The 16,698-nt window shown below is 42.1% G+C and overlaps 1 protein-coding gene across 2 annotated transcripts; it reads left to right on the top strand.

Annotated features, from left to right (window-relative positions):
* The first annotated feature begins 1,759 nt into the window (after positions 1-1,759).
* Positions 1,760-15,441, top strand: RAB43 (RAB43, member RAS oncogene family). 2 transcript variants are annotated; one of them, XM_035558420.2, is made up of 3 exons: positions 1,760-2,026; positions 12,371-12,554; positions 13,488-15,441. In XM_035558420.2, exons 1-3 carry the CDS (start codon positions 1,805-1,807, stop codon positions 13,739-13,741), a joined length of 660 nt encoding a protein of 219 aa, XP_035414313.1. In that variant the 5' UTR covers positions 1,760-1,804; the 3' UTR covers positions 13,742-15,441. The 2 variants fall into 2 exon arrangements, with proteins under 2 accessions (XP_035414313.1, XP_035414314.1); XM_035558421.2 differs by having other exon boundaries at positions 1,763-2,026; positions 12,377-12,554.
* Positions 15,442-16,698: the final 1,257 nt, after the last annotated feature.

The raw sequence follows: 16,698 nt of genomic DNA, 5'->3' as shown, positions 1-16,698 counted from the left end.
GAGAAAAGGAGCTGTGATCAGTACAGGGGTCCTTCCACCATGTTCTGATACTGTTTTCTGTCACTGCTCTGATAAACAGAACTGCATTGATAAACAGAAATGGACTCAAACCCATGTTGGTTTTCCTTAGCTTTCCATGAAACAGGTGTTAATCCCCAGTGGAGTCTGGGAATTAACCAAAGACAAGCATTTCAACATTCAAACCATCCTATGCAGTTTTCACAACTTGAAGGAATGAAAGATCCCTCACACGTGTAGCAATAGAAAACATAAGTCAGCACATTGCGTTTGGGGAATTCCTTGTTTTAATTGCTTTTAAAAGCTAATGAAGATAAGAAGCAACAATGACAATTAATGCAAAGAAGATGTAATGATTTATAGCAAGGATAGTGGAATACCTGGTTGTGTAATTATCTTCATGGAAGTAGTACCTTTATCTTTCCACTAAATTGAGATCATACAGTTAATTCTAAATATTAAGGCTAACATCTCTAGAATTGTTTTCTCCTAAATAATCTAAGTTCTCTGATGTGCTTTGCTCCGATACTGAAAACTTTAAAAGTGCTTATTAACATGACAGCATATGTACAGCGATGTCTTATTTCCTCTTTAACACTTTCTGTCCTGGTTCATCAGTATTCTAGAATTCAGCGGCCGGTATAATTCACAGTTTCAGACTACCAGAAACAGCCATTTTTCCAGCCCAAGTACTCATGTGTCTGCTCTTGCTGGAAGGTTACCATGGATCACCAAATATATATATGGAGACCTGAAAAGGAAACATAACGAACCCACCCCAAAATCCATTGATTCATCATAATTCAAAAACAAGCTGGCCTGGTTGGCCTGTGCTAGCTCAGTCACAAACCAGTCCTCCTCCTGCACAGCTACCTATGGGAAAATTTAACTCTTGCTCTCAGAAATGCTATTATTCAATTGTTCCATTTCACAATTTTGTCGTTTCATACTGAGGGTGGAAATTAGCAAATCACTTTTACAAAGAGCACACTAGCAAGATATGCTGTGTCAAAGTATTTACTAGTAAAGCCGATTTTTATTAGCATCTTGACTCACCACGTAATCTGAAAGAGTATCTATTAAACAGCAGCTCATTCTGTAGATTACATAGGCAGCAGTTAAAACACAATCCCAGATTGCTGATACATTTCTCCCAATACACAAAACCATGCTGTGATGCAATGTATTATCACACATGCACATTGGCATATGTAGGACACATAGCACCATGTTGACAAAGCTGCGTCAGAGCAGCACAGCACCTCGCAAGGGTGAAAAACCATAGCCCTGAGCCTTGGACTGCGACTCTGGAAACAAACCACACCCTAGCTCAGACCTAAAAATGAAACAGCCAACGAGGCAAACGAGCTGCACTTCCTGGATGACTTCATGGTGCCCCTGCACCTGTTTATTTCGGTGTGTCAGTAGGGGTAACACATCTCAGCGAGCACGTATCGGGACAACGCCGCTCCGACGAGGATGTAAACAACAGCTTGCACACACGGGACTCCGCACGGCTGCGGGGCCGGCGGCGGCGGCTCCGCAGCACGGCCGAGGCCGGCGCCTCGCCCCGCGCCTCGCCCCGCGGGGCATTGTGCCGCCGGCACCAACGCCCGGCCCGCGGGGTTGCGAGGGGAGGCGGCGGGCGGGCAGGGCCCGCAGGCGCCGGGCGGAGGCGGCCGGGAGGCGGCCGGGAGGCGGGCCCCGGCTCAGCCCGGCGGGGGGCGGCGGCGCTGCGCTGCGCAGAGCCCGGCTGGGCGGGCGGCAGGCCGGGGGCGGCGGCGCCATGCCCGGGCCGGCGCCCGCGGGGCCCGGTGGCGGCGGCGGGGCCGACCCGGAGGAGGGCTACGACTTCCTCTTCAAGCTGGTGCTCATCGGGGACGCCAGCGTGGGCAAGACCTGCCTGGTGCAGCGCTTCAAAACCGGGGCCTTCGCCGAGCGCCAGGGCAGCACCATCGGCGTGGACTTCACCATGAAGAGCCTGGAGATCCAGGGCAAGCGGGTGAAGGTGAGCGGCGGCCCCAGCGCTCCCCCCGGCTGCCCCCGGCCGCGCAGCCCCGAGGGGCCGTTGAGCAGCCGAGCCCAGCCCAGCACGGCCCGGCCCGGCACGGCCCGGCCCGCTCCCTCGTCCCGCTGCCTGCCGGCCGTGCCGTGCCGTGGCCGGAGGAAGGGCTGCTCCGCTCCTCCCCAGCTGTTTCCCGGCACAGGATGAGCCGGGCCCGTAAAACTTCTCTTGGAGCGGTGGGGCCGGCTGCCGGGCCGCTTGGGTCCTGACTGGCACCACGGGGGCGCTGGTGAAAGCCCGGCTGCAAACCCGCACCCCGGGACAGGCTCGGCTGGGTTGTACTGAGCTGCGGGGCCACCCGCTTCAGCCAGGCTGCTGGGGGCTTAGTTACAGAGCAGAAAGAGCCCCGGCTGCGCTGCGCTGTGTGCAGGAAGGGCGGTGGGACTGGCAGCCTCAGAGAAGCTGGGGAACGCTTTTTAGATGAGACATGCTGAAAAGTTGCCTTAAGGCACTTTATACAGGGTGTCTTAGAAAGTGCAACTTCTGCGGTTCTCAGATCAGAACAAATCAACCCTAAATCTGACTTCTGCTTTTCTCATGCTGGAGAAAATTGTTAGGGTTAGAAAAAGGATATTTTGTATATATACGTATGTATATATAGTGAGTTTTATCCCCAGGCTCTGTGGCACAAATGCCACGCAGTGGACTTGGCCTCTGAGCACAGAAGCATCACCAGGCAGCGGGCAAGCAAGGCTGGAGCACCCGGCAATTTGTAGGGGGCTGCTGGTAGAAAGCCCTTCACCAGTCCCCTCCACAATGAAGTCATGTGTCTATCTTTACTTACTCCCACTGGGACTAAAAAGAACTTAATTCAGTCACTGCCCAGGAAAGATCGTAAAACTGAAAAGCTTTTGAGAGGAAAGATAATAAAGAAATACGATAATTGCAGCTAAATTTTGGACTGCATTTACCAAAGTAGGGGCCAAAGTCCTCCGTTGTCTTTTCCTTATAAATTAACTTAGGTGAGCAGAATATTAAGCAGAGAAAGTTGCAGAAAATGGAAGAAATGAAAGCTCACCTCTCAGGAGAGGAAGAGGATTACAGGTTCCGCACCTAGAAAGGTGTTCACTTTCTTTGTAGTATTCTACCTTTTCGTTTTGTATATGGGGTTAGCTGAGGTTAGCAGTTGGAAAAGAATCTCAGATTGTGCTATTAGTTTCTCTTCTGTGCTTTCCAGCAAGAGAGCAGTTAGAAGTGGGATTTCTCCTTTAAGGTTGAAACCTGGCTCAATTTAAATGCCAGGCACACACAAAGTGACAAATGTGTCTGATCCTGGTGCCAGGGGGCTCAGCTAGGCACTTCAGGACAAGGACGGGACTAGCCCAGGGCTGGATCTCCCCAGGTGTGCTTTTTCATATGCTCAATACTGAGGCTTGAGTGTAACAAAACCTGTGGATTATTTCCCAGTATTTTACAAATGGCAAATAAGAAGATGCAAGCCTCTTGAGGCTTCCGTTTATTTTAGATTATCCTGTACTTCCATTTAAAAAATTAGGGATACACAGATTGAAGAAGACTACTTTAAGCATTAGTTGAAACAAGTTAATCTAATACTGCTGATGATGATGTACCTTGTAGTTATTTTTGTTAGCTGCTGAGTCAGGACCACAGCTAGAATATAAAAACATTCGCTTAGAGGTGTTTTTTTTTTGTTTGGTCTCGAGGTGTGCATTGTATGTGAAGTTTATATTCCAGTCAGACTTTTCCATTTGGACTGAGATTTCTAGCAGTGCATTTAATCTCGCCAGGTTTGTTCAGCGTGTTATAGGAAATAGAAAATAAGTTACACTTTTGTGGGCTCCCTTACAAAGTAGGCAGATTTGTACGATTAGGTGTGTATAGCTGACACATTGTACAGGTTTGATTTTGGTGTAGCTTATACTGATTCTAGGAAAAGCACTATAGCTATCTGAACAGATCATACCCTTACCAGTTAGTAAACAAGCCTGTACATGTGCTCTGGAAGAGCTGTTTCTCATTGTGTCAGTCACATGAGGCATACTTGCTTAGAAGTGTTTCAGATAAATCGTTAACTGGGCTTCCTCAAATCGTGATACATTCAGGATGTGTCTCAAATCAAGTTTGCTTTACTGTTAAGATCCGTACAAACGCATGCCAGGCAATTTTCCAGCGCTTCTCCAGATTCGTTATGGATTTATGCTACTCAAGACAAGATTCTTCATAAGGAATGAGAAGGCTTGTTTTGTGTTTAGCTAGTGGTGCAAGAATGAGAAAAATCCAGTTTTCATAACTGGATCATCTTTAAAAGTTCTTTCAGACCAACAGAGTGTACAAAAAAGTCCCAAGGAGCATTTGAACACTATTTGCTCCATGTCCCCAGTGGCCTACACTTCATTTTTAGACAGGGTGAGGGTAGTGTTACAACATAACTGAGTAACTATGAATCAGAAGCTTATTTTGAGATTCGTACAAACATTCTAAGGTTAATTGTGTTACTGTCTCTTTCTATGTAAAACTGTCAATATTTTCATTACAGTTATGTTTCTGCAACATTTGGAGCACAAGGATTTTAACTTGATTTTGATGCATTTTTGCTGGAGAGGGGAAAAGAAGCATGTTGGGGGAGTAAAGGTGAAGATTCTGCAAATAACTTGTGGTTTTCTGTTTTTATTTTTAACTCAAGTAAATCTTTCCTTGCATCTTAAAGCTGTAGTCTTTCACGTGTCTCAAATGACATTTCATACACAAGTGCTCCAGCAGCTACTGAAAGCTGACTAAGCGTCATACGCAAAGGGAGGTTACTGTTGGAGAAAGAAGCTATTCATGGACAGTCCTCATAACAGAAGCTTTCTCTAGAGTAATAAAACATAAAGCACTGGCAGTGTAAGCATCCCCAATATGTGCTAACCCAGATTTGCAGAGATTTACCACTAACAGAGGGGAAGAACAAGTAAACTCTGTGCCATCCAATCTGTTTCTCTTCTTGTTCCTTCTTTCAGATTTCCAACTGCAATTTGAAATACTGACCGGTAGGATTATACCGAGCCAGTGGTCAGTGAGACAGGCTTCTGTGAGCCACGGGCTCTTGGAGGCAATGGGACTAAAAGGGAGGCCGTGTGGCACGGAGCCACGCAGGCTGGTAGATCTGGCAGGCTGGGTTTTAATGGAACTTGAATGTCAAAGCTACTGGTGATGACCACCTTGATTTTGTCACAAAGGCAGATTCTGACCAGCATGTATCCAGAATTTTTCCCCTTCAGCTTTATGAAATATCTGCAGTTTATCATCATTAACAAGAAATGCGGTAGTATATGCTGTTTTGCAGTTGTGGTGTGTTACACTCTTATCTCCTACGTAGCAGACGTAGTCCTACAGGACAGAGACTGCAGTTCCCGAAAGTCATGGTTGTTGACTTAATGCATAGTGAGTAAAGTCCTATTGATAAAATAATTCCATGTTCTTTGAGCAACAGAAAGAATCTGGCAAAAAGAACAAAACGGTTTTGTAACTGTTCTATCACTGTAGGAAAAGATATTTATAAAACTGTGTAACTAAGATTTTACATAATGATAAGCAAGGACATTCCTGAGTCCAAGTCCGTGACTTGTGGCTAGTAATAACAACAACATTCCTTTTATTTTCATGAGCATCCTTGTGAACTGATAAATTTATAGGGTATCTTTAATGTCTACTTTATGATGCTGTTTTATATTGTTTTATATACAGTGACTTTTTTTTTGTTTATGCTGTTGTTTTTCTCTCTCTTACCATATCTTTAAGAAAGTAGCAGGAGAGAACCTTTGAAAACACACACATTCCTTTTATAACAATTATTTCTTTATGTACCACAGCACTCTTTAATTTACAAGCTTTCTGAGCCTGTGTGATATTAAGGTTCTGGGCTTTTATTCAGGCTTCATGGCTGTAAAATTTTCAGAATGTAATGTGTCATTCATTACCTGGCCAGATTGCAAATAATATAAAATCATGATTTGTTAGCTGTCATGACTCTGGACTGATTGGAGGGTCAACTCCAAACAAGCCCCAGATTTATCATGAATGGTATCAGATAAGGTAAAAGGGAGAAAAATAAGAAATACACATATTTGGGGAAAAAGACAAAAAAAAAAAGACAGGAATAAAAGGAAAACAAAAGGAAGAAAAAGAAAACAAAGTTACGTTTATCAACATTGCTAAGCAAACACAAATAAAGCAATTGGTTATTACATGGAAGCAGTGATCTTTGATATCTAGAGGAAAGCGTAGCTCTCTTGTCAACTACTTTGACGCTCAGAACAAGAGAGCAAACAAGAATGCTGAATTCTCAGCAAACAGGGATTCCTTATTCTCAGAACATTTTGTAGAGGAAACAATCAAATGGATCAGTTTATCCGAACTGTTCTGTCTATGAATGTTAGTTTAAATACACTGCTTTCCAGAGCTCGGTTTTGTTGCTTTTGGCAAAGGTTGTATAGATTAAGTTGCAGGATCATTTCAGTAAGACTTCTTAGGAGTAAGTGTTGTGATTTGCCAGTGTGCAGAAGTGTATATTATTGTTTCTCATTTGAGATGACCCGATGGTCAGTTGGTGTAGAATTATTTAGCAGAGTCTTTGCGTCCACCATTTCAGTTCAGGGGAATTCTATCAAAGCTGCTATAGTTTGAAGAATTCATAGTACAAGAGTGACATTTTTATATTTGTAATGGAAGTTACCAGCTACAGTATATACTTAGTGATTATTAATACTGCTTCACAAACAAAGGTAGACCTGAACTTCTGTGCTTCTCTAGAAGAATCAGGAAAGTACTTAATAAATTATGTAGGAAGTGAGGGAGGGGGAGAAATTATTTAAAGTATCTCGAGGCCATTTGTTAAGCATTAACCGTTGATAAACTATGTTTATCAATGTGAGATGAGTGAGTCTGCATGAAAACATTTGATAATATTCATTTTCTATGCTCTTTGGTCAGTCTGTCACTCACCATTTTCAACACTGTCAATTTCTGTGGTTGAAACTCTGCTTTCTTTGAGTCTGATCAGACAACCAAGAATGACCTGCCAGAGAACCATCTTACATCTCACCACCTTCTGATTTAAGGGCATGTATGATTTGCTGGAGTTTGTAGCTACATGTGGCTTCCCTATCCTCGCTCCTCACATACTGTGAATGTGTGCGCTTGTTAGTTAAGGCAACACACTTGTGAAGAGTTTTTAGTCATCAGACAACCAGGTTCATAAAGTAATTGCACAGATCTCATAAAATGGCTGTCTATGTACAGTTCCACAGCACCATGCAGACTTGGTTCAGATATATGAGACCTGTGCACACTGATGGATCAAATAAACAGTTCAAATACTATAAAATCTGAAAACTATTGGCGTATGCACACAAAGTCCAAAGTGCCCACAAAATATTTGGCTTATTTTACCATTCATGGCTATCCAACAAGCATGGACATATACATAAATATATGGAATGCTTACATATATTTTTGCCTAGTGTTTTCTCAGTAGCTGTACAGGGATCCAATGCATGTGCTCTCAGATCATGAGAGTTGACAGTGCCAACCCTCTTTGAAGCACACCTCTTTGAACTTGCTTTCTCAAACATGATAGCCTGCAATTACTTATTTTCATGCGGATATATACATATTTTAAAATCTGAAGTAATAGAATCACAGAGTATTTCAGGTTGAAAGGACTTCAGGTTTCCATCCAACCTCCTACTTGAACCAGTCAGCTGGGAGAACAGACCAGGTTGCTTAGGGCTTTATCCAGTCTGGCCTTGAAAACCTCCAGGAATGGAGACTGCAAGACCTCTAGACAACATGCTCCACTGTCCTCATAGTGAAAAATCTTTTCCTCACATCAAGTTGAAATATTTCCTGGTTCAATTTTTGTCTGCTGTCTCTCATCCTCCCACCACGTGCCACTGTGAAGAGCCTCGCTCAGGCTTCTTGATGGCCTCTCCATCGGTACTGGACAGCAGCTAATAGGTGATCTCAGTCCTGTTCCCATGCTGAATAAGCCTGGTTCCCTCAGCCTCTTCTCATAGAGTATGTAGTCCAGTTATCTGACTATCTTGACAGCCTTCCACTCAACTTGCTCTAGTTCTTTAATGTGTTTCCTGTGCTGGGGACCCAAAACTGGACAGCGTATTTTAGTTGAGATCTAGTATGTGCTGAGTAAAGGGGAATAATTCACTGTTCTTGATCAACTGGCTTCACTGCTGTCCATACAGCTCAGGATGCTGCCAGCCTCCTTTGCTGCCTGGGCACGCTGCTGGCGCCAGCTCAGCTTGCTGTCTGCAAAGACCCCCAGGGCCTTTTCAGCACAGTTGCTCCCCAGCCAGTCAGTCCCCAGCCCACATCATTGCAAGGAATGAATGGCATACATTCTGTGCGTGCTCCTTTCCAACAAGAAAAGATGAAAAAAGTACAAAAAACGTTCAAGACTTTGTCTAATGTGCTTATGGAAAGCTTTGATTCCACAGTGATTATACGGTCCTGAAAAATCGTACAGGAGTTCATAGCAGGTTTAGCACTTTGCTATTCAGTACCAGCCAGTGCTAAGAGCTCTGGTGTCCAAAAATTTCAAAGCTAAAAGCAGACCAAAATAACCAGCTTCTGTAGTAAAGTGGGCATTCAATAGTGAAACAACTAGCACAAGAAAGGTAGCTTCTTGTCTTAGTTCATTTAGGGTATTCTGTTCTGGCCTTCTGAACAATGGGTGCTTATCTGTTCTTTATCCTGTCTTTGTTAGTTACTGGAGATGGTCTCTCTAAAAGCCTCCTACCAGTCTCTCATTTCATAGGTGTGTTCTCTCAGTGTCCTCAGTTGAATTTAACACAATTCTCCAGCAATCCAACTTCTCATTGTCTTTCTTACACCAGAGCTGCTGCCAAGGTGATTACAAAACCGGGAATTGCTTAAAAACAGTTAAAGTTGCTAAGTGACATGTGGCTTTTCATCACACTATTTACAAAGCTCAAGCACTTAAATCGAGGAAGTAAATACTTAAGAACCTCATATCACATATGCAGTATATGACACATTTATATCTATTTTTGCAACCTGTGGCTAGTACAGTTTATTTGGTATTGTTTTGGTATTTACATCTAACTTGTACTAAAGAACTTTTAAACGAGAAATATCGAGCCTATATTTTTTTCAAAGAATTTGCAATTGCTGTATCTTGTCAAGAGTTACATGCTTGTAAATAGTTTAGTGGAGAGACAAGGTTATTGGATTGGTTCACACCCACCTTCAGCAACAAGTTAAACAGAACAGGCATATTTGGGATTGGTCCAAGATGGTTTTGCCATTGCTGTAAAGGGTAGTTGCCCCAGGAAGGTGCAACTTGCATGCTTTCAGTACCAAATGGCTGTGTAATTAGTGCTAGCTCTTCAAACAGAAGAAAAATCCTTATTTTTCAGTTAAATCTGTGAATGAAGGTGTACAGTGAATCAGATTAACAGCTCCTAGTATCAGTGCAGAGAGAGGACAAGGATATGCAGCTGGGATGGCAAGTCTTTGATGACAGTGTGGCCTTAGTTTTGCTTAAGCAAGTCATTAAACCATGTCGTTATTTGACTGACTTTGCTTGAAACAGTGATCGCTTACCTGGCTCCTGCCAGCAGAAGTGACGGGAGCAGTAACAAACAGGTGTGTCATTTGGTATCTATGTTTGCAAAGTATCTGCTTATGGGTTATGTCACACGACATAACGTCTAACACATACTGTAGTCTCAGCATTGAAAGCAAAAACACAACAAACTGAAGATCTTGTAAAAAGCTAAATGATTCTGAGTCCTTACATAAAAGAGAAGTGACAATTAGGGAGCATGAACTTTAAACTTCCAAGGGAAAGAGCCTACCTGGAGGATGTTGCCTTGGAGGAAGACTGCTGCTTGAGCTCCTCAGAAGGTGAAGCCTGTCTGTGGTCTGTGCTGTTCCCAGAAGGATGCTCAGGGCTTCAGCAACTTTGTACATTTAGTCCTGTGAACGCACAGACATAAAAACTTGAGTAAAAAATGTCTGGGAGTGCTGTAAGAACTTCCTAGTGTCACTGTGAGGTTGCTCTATCACTGTTGACAGCCTGTGGAGGTTTGGGAGGACCAGAGAAATACAAATACCATACTTATCTTCAGAAAGAGCAAGAAATGCTAGGAACTGCAAGCTGGTCAGATTCATTTTGGTCTCTGGGAAAATGATGGAGGAAGTCCTCCTGGAAAAATTAAGATTTTATCTCACTTTGAGCAGGCAGTTGGCTTTCTCACCTCCCAAAATCTGTCCCAACTTCAATGATTCTGTGATTCTATGGAAGGTACATTTATAGAGGTTTTCAAAATCCAGCGTAGAGCATAAGTCCCAAGACTAGCTTGCTCAGTCACTCTACAGGTAAATCACTTTTTTTTTTATTCCATGTGAAAAGTGTAAGCTAAAATATTTTTTAAATTTAAAAATTGTATAAATCTTCTATACGCACAGTATCTCAGACCTGTCCCAGGAGTTGGGTAATCACCATTAGCTTTATTTTGCACTTGACCTAAACAAATGCTGAGATTTAAAACTGCATAAAGGACACAAACGTCTAGTGGGAGGCTTGAGTGCAGAGAACATCAAAAGCCTACTATTAACTTCCTAGTCTCAGTGATTGTCTGTTGTCTGCTCTAGATCATTAACTGTTCCATTAATAAGCATTGTTTTGTTGTTTCCCATTTTCTGAGTCCATTACAGTCCCTTCTCCTTCCCATTTTCTGAGTCCATTACAGTCCCTTCTCCTTCACTGAGAAAACTGGTAAGAAGTACTTTTTCCATTGGATTGATTCCTTTTAAGCTGTATATGTATTATTTGGGATCTAAATGCTAGTTAGCACAGGAAGCGATCTGATCAGTACAGCCTTTTTCAAAGTGAAAGTTTCTGCTCAAACGTGCAGCAGAGTCAGATCATGGAAACAAAATACTAATGTGCAGAAGAAATAAATGGAAATGGTTCTGTATTATTTGGTATAAAACATCACTGAAGTTAAGTTGTAGTCAGTTCTTTATAAGAAAGAGGTTTGGAGAGAGGGAAACAAATAAGTAGCACGTCCACAATATGGAAAGATTAAAACACCCAAGAGTGTGTGCTTATGTCCTGTCTCATTTAAGAGGAGATGCAGAATATACTGAATTGTACACGCAAATGGTCTCTCATTTATCACTTGGGAAAAGAAGGAAAAAAGGGAAGTGAAATAGAAGGACAGAAAATGTAAAATTATAAAGAAAAATCTTTGGTTTCATTATTACTATATATTGAAGCCAAGAGCTGTGAAGGATTCAGAACAGATTAGTGATTTGTATGGAGAATGAGAACGTCTACAGGTACTTTAGAAGCTCCTGCGACGTAAACCATCGTGTTCCAGGACATCAGACAACCCGCAAAACAACAGGATTTGAAAAGAAATTTTCCCTACTAACAGGATATTGTGTTTGTCCACTCTCAATTATTTGGCTTCTTCCTCTGGAACATCTGGTACTGGGAACTCAAAACCTGATACTAAACTCATAGTTGTTAGGTGCCTAGATTTAGGCAAAAGTACATGAGCTGGGCATTTCTTCTTCCTTCCCAGATGCAGTCTGTTCTTGCACCTAAAAGCTGTCAGGAGGCTAAAAGTCTAGATGTTTGACTGACTGTTGGAACCTAGAAATGTTGGCATTTCTTTTATACGTTCTTTTATGCCTTCTTTTATAGATTTTATGTATTCTATATATATATTGTTTTATTTGTCTCTCATTTCCTTATCAAATAACCTTGGTGCTCTCAGGTGATACTACCGCCGCCTACTTCAGTTGTTACTGCCTCTGTAGCAGATCTGGCAAGACTCTGTCAGTACTTCAGCCAGTGTGCTAGTGAAAGCCCACCTGTAGTTTCAGTAACACACCAGAAGATGAACTGGAGTGTTTTGGCTCTGGTCTTGTTTTCATAACTCTGCTAGAGAAAGTGACAAAGGGATAGGGCTGGGCACACCAAAGTGATAACTTCGTGATCTGCCACAGAAGGATGCATCAGAGCTTGTCTGCAGCTCGCCAAAACATCTCAATGCAAATAGAAATTTAAGCAGCCAAAAGCAAAAAAAAAAGTTCTCCAGTGTACATTGCTGTCCTTAAATCATGATCAAAGGACTAGAGAAATGTAATGCCACAATATATTTTACCTATAAGGGAGATAAGGTTATTATAACAAGGCTATTCAATCAAGTCCTAGCTTTTGATTCAAGAAAACTTAATATATACTGAAACCTTTACTGGCCAGTATCTCATTGCATGCTTTGTTTTATTTAGTTGCAGATCTGGGACACAGCTGGCCAGGAGAGATTCCGAACTATCACGCAGAGTTATTACCGCAGCGCCAACGGAGCAATCCTAGCCTATGATATCAGCAAGAGAGGCTCTTTCTTGTCCATTCCTCGCTGGATCGAGGATGTGAGAAAGTATGCTGGTTCCAACATAGTACAGTTACTGATTGGTAAGTTCAAGTCTCAGAATAAAAATATTAATACCAGCACTACAGGGTACTGTGCAATGTACTTAGTTGCAATACTCATTAAGATGGTTAAAAGTTTTGGCTTTGTTTGAAGTTAAGATGTACGTAATAGAGCTGATTGGAAATTTTCCAAGTTTTTTATTTTTTAATCAGGAAATGCTGATGCATGAGACAAATGTTTTTAAGATGCCTATCTGCTTGAATGAAGTTCTGTTAAGAATTAGGCAGCTTTGTATCAGAAGCCAGCTTGGAAGCCACACTTTGTGCTCACTTAGTGGAGGACTGATTACCCAAGATTTCCAGGTTTTGAGGCAGAGCTGCTATGGAGCTGTTCTAGTGATTAGAATCGTAAGGTTTCCGGGGCAGGAAGCTCCATGATATCGAGCAGACATTTTTTAGGGGACTGGGACACCCACATACTTCACGGACTGGGGATTTTGGAAGGACTTCCGGGCAGCCAGAATTCATCAGTTCTCTTGGAAATTCTGCCTCCCAGCCGCAATGTTTCTGAGTGAGACACCGTTCTCAGGGCTTGTAGACCTGCTAGTGTACCTTCAGTGTTCTAGATTTCCCTGGGAGCCAGAAGACTGCTGTTGTTTTCACATTGTCTTCCTTTTCTTTCCTCACAGAATGGTTTTAGCTTTGATATTTCCTCCTTTACAGTCTACAGCCGTTGCTCTCCAGTTCTCTCACCTTGGTTGTTGACTTTTTCTGTTCTACATATGAATCATACAGAAATACATGACCTAGTCCAACCTCCTACTCAAGGCAAGGCTAACGTCAGGTTGATCAGGGCCTTTTCAGTTGGATTTTCTGAATCTCCAAGAATGGAAATCTCTGGAAAACCTGAGAACCTTATGCCCTGGCACAAATAGTCATTATAAATTTCTCTGTTTGTTTTTCTTTTTCTTCCAGGAAATAAGTCAGACCTAAGTGACCTTCGAGAGGTTCAGCTGGAAGAAGCTCAGAATCTGGCTGAACACTATGATAATATCATCTGTGCCATAGAGACCTCTGCAAAAGACTCCAGCAACGTGGAGGAGGCTTTTGTGAAGATGGCTACAGAGCTCATGATGAGGCATGGAGGCCCTATGTTCAGTGAGAAGAATACTGATAGCATCAAGCTTGACAGCAAGGACGTTGTAGAAGGATGGGGGTGTGCTTGCTGATATGAGCTAGGTGAAATCCCTAACTTTACTGGAATTTAGATGGTGCTTCACCCTAATGCTGAGTAGCACAGTAGCCATATTTTCCTCCTCCTGTGAAACCAGCAATTTTGTAGAAGTTAGTTAGACACAATCCTGTTTGCTTTGGTGTCTTTTTTTAAAAGGGGACTTTTGAGAGGTAGTCCTAAAAGTCAAGCCCTCTGAAAAACTTACTCAACATTTGTCCCTACCATTTTCTTTTCTGTGACCTTCATGCCAGTTACAAAAGTGGAGGAAAAAACTTTGAACCAGAGATGTGGGGTAGGGAAACAGATGGCTGGAAAAAAGACTGCCACATACCCAAATTCTGAAGCAATTATCATGGGATTGTTGGCAAAGAAGAATAGGCACGCTTGACAGCGTCTCTTTAAATGCTCAGCACTCCACCAGTGACCAGAAGGCCTAGAAGCGACAGAGAGTGTCTGATAAAGGTGTTTCAACTGTCAAAATACCCATCATTTTGATTACAGGACCAAATAGTCATCTGTCCAAGGGCATATGGATTGCTAGCTAGTACTGGAACAGGCCCAGGTGGGACAGCCTTCTCTCAGGTTTTGTTTTCATTTTCTTAAGTTATCATTTTAATAGATAGCAAAATCACCCTGAGCGATATCACCACTTGCTGTCAAGCAGGGTTGGACCAGTTTAGTTATTTTCAATACAGTCTTGAGGAGAGGGTAGGTGTATTGCATTTGTTATTGTTTGCACAGGGATAGCTCCCTTTTTCAAGTGGGTATCATTGATTTTTTTCCCTCAAGTCTATCAGTTTCGTTTGAAATTACAGACCTGTGCCACTGGAAACAGCAACTGGAGAAACCTTGAACTGTCTGGTGGCTGTGATCTCTTGCCATGTGCCTAATGGCCATATACAGGGTTAATTCTGGTCGTACATTTGGTGTGAGGTTACCCAAATGTTCACTGCTTGAGTGGCATAAGTAGGATTTGGTTGGTTGGATGGATTTTAACCGTCTTTTTAAATACAACATGGGTGTGTATTTGGAAAGAAGACTTCAGAATAGCAGAAAACTGCACGCCCTGCAACTTCTTGGTTGTAAGAGTCTAGCATCTTGAGTGATTACCTCCCACCTTTGTACTCATCTGCATCTCTCCCTGTCACAAGTTACTAATTGCTCTTTATTTCTTGAAAACTCAGCAGGGAATTTCTTTAACTGTTGATCAGAAGTCTACATTGTTAAGTAAAATAGATCTCATAATCCAACTACATGTAGTTGCCTTTCAGATTCAGCTCTGTACTGCATGTTGTAGATACAGTCCAAGTACTGGTGGCGGCAGCCCTTCCTGGATTTACACTCTCAAGCACCTTACAAACTTGGATTTGCAAAGGGAGCAGAAGCAGGTTTATTTTTAAATCTGCTGTTAAAGCAAAGGTGTTCAGAGGTGCAAGTGATTTCTGCAATCCTCATTCTTTAAAGTAGCTCATTTACAGAAAGCACTCACTTGAACTGAAGTCACTTGTCCCTTTTGAAAATCTTGATCAAAAAGGACCAGGTGGATTGGTTTGCTACTAGGGCTACACCTGTTTTTAGCCATTCAACATATCCAGTCTCATGAAAATCTGGAAGATTTAAGAAAGGGCTAATGGATCCTAATTTCAATACTATTCATTTTCGTACAGAAAATATTAAATCATTCTTTGGACTTCCTGTTTGTGTTTTTTGTTTGTTTTGTTTTTAACTATGAAGTAGATTATTGAAGAGTTGCATATGTTTTGTGGCCTGTTTGCTCCTAATCTAAGGGAATAGTTTTCAAGTTTTATAGTTGTAAAAGTGAAAGGGCTTTACATTTTTCGATTAGCATAGTTTTCACATTTCTAATGTTTTATGTGGAAGGGCAGGTTAAGCTGCAGTATTCAGTAGTATTTTTGGATAGTTTTCCAGGACATTCCCAGCTCTCCTACATCCAAAGATTACAGGCAGTAAGTGCTCAGCAGTAGTTAAAAACTGAAAATGAGAATTGTCCAAACTCTAGATTTGCTATCACAAATCCTGTACTCCACTCCCAGGAGAACCTGTGAAGACAGTCCAAGCCAAAATACAGTCCTGATTACTGTTTTTCTTCCTGCTTAGGTGGACCTTAAGCTACAGAATACTAGCAAGCATTTGACTCTTGACATGTTACAGTTTACATCTGCAGGTCACAGTCCTGCAGTTCTGCACGCATGAATGTGGACCCTCAGATAAGTTCAGCCTCCCAGTATTTGCAGGAGTAGTGCCAAATTATTTAAGCCATGCTGATAAAATTTGATGTGCATTTAAGAACAGTATGGATACTGCTCAAATTGAAATCAGTAGTTTACACAGTAACTCATCTTAAAGCTGGAGCAAGATGTAAAAGGAACAGATATCTTACTTCCAGTGAGGTCAGTGAATGATTGTGTTTTTACAGTAGATGGAGAAATGAGGAAGTACTGATCCATTCCCTTAATTTTGGGTTTCATTTAGTACATTAGCAGAATTAGACCAAGCACTAGACTTTTCCTTAGGATTTGCCCCTATTTCTCTCTTAAGCTAGTGTTGAAGGTTGAGATTCTGCCTGCAGGTTCATCTGTTTCAGTCAGAACACATGAAATACAGAGTCAGTGATTTGTTCGCTGCGTTTTCAAATGATGGCACCCACCAGTTGAGGTTAGTTTTCATTTTGCTGCAAAAAGACTGAGACTATGGATGGCTTCAGGTCAGCTTTGTTTTCTAACTCTTGACTCTTCCACATTATAACAAGTGTAATGCAAGTTGCCGTGTTGTACCTAACTGAACAAAAAAGAACAAAGACATAGATGGAAGACTTGTTTTTTTTTTCAGGTTAGCAGCAGATGTGAGTGACACAATCTGACAGCTTGAGCTGTCAGTAGTAAGAGGCTATTTCAATTACAGTTTCTTGTTCTGTAGGTAATAGCACAGTAC

This window comes from Cygnus atratus, chromosome 10, assembly GCF_013377495.2.
Source record: "Cygnus atratus isolate AKBS03 ecotype Queensland, Australia chromosome 10, CAtr_DNAZoo_HiC_assembly, whole genome shotgun sequence".
NCBI lineage: Eukaryota > Metazoa > Chordata > Aves > Anseriformes > Anatidae > Cygnus > Cygnus atratus.
The sequence above is the reverse complement of the archived record's forward strand: the minus strand, read 5'-3'. Positions and strand labels throughout refer to the sequence as shown.

Coding starts and splice junctions, on each gene's coding strand:
- RAB43 (XM_035558420.2), top strand. CDS start 1,805: ATGCCCGGGCCGGCGCCCGCGGGGCCCGGTGGCGGCGGCGGGGCCGAC. Junction 2,027..12,370: donor TCCAGGGCAAGCGGGTGAAG/GTGAGCGGCGGC, acceptor TGTTTTATTTAG/TTGCAGATCTGGGACACAGC. Junction 12,555..13,487: donor CATAGTACAGTTACTGATTG/GTAAGTTCAAGT, acceptor TTTTTCTTCCAG/GAAATAAGTCAGACCTAAGT.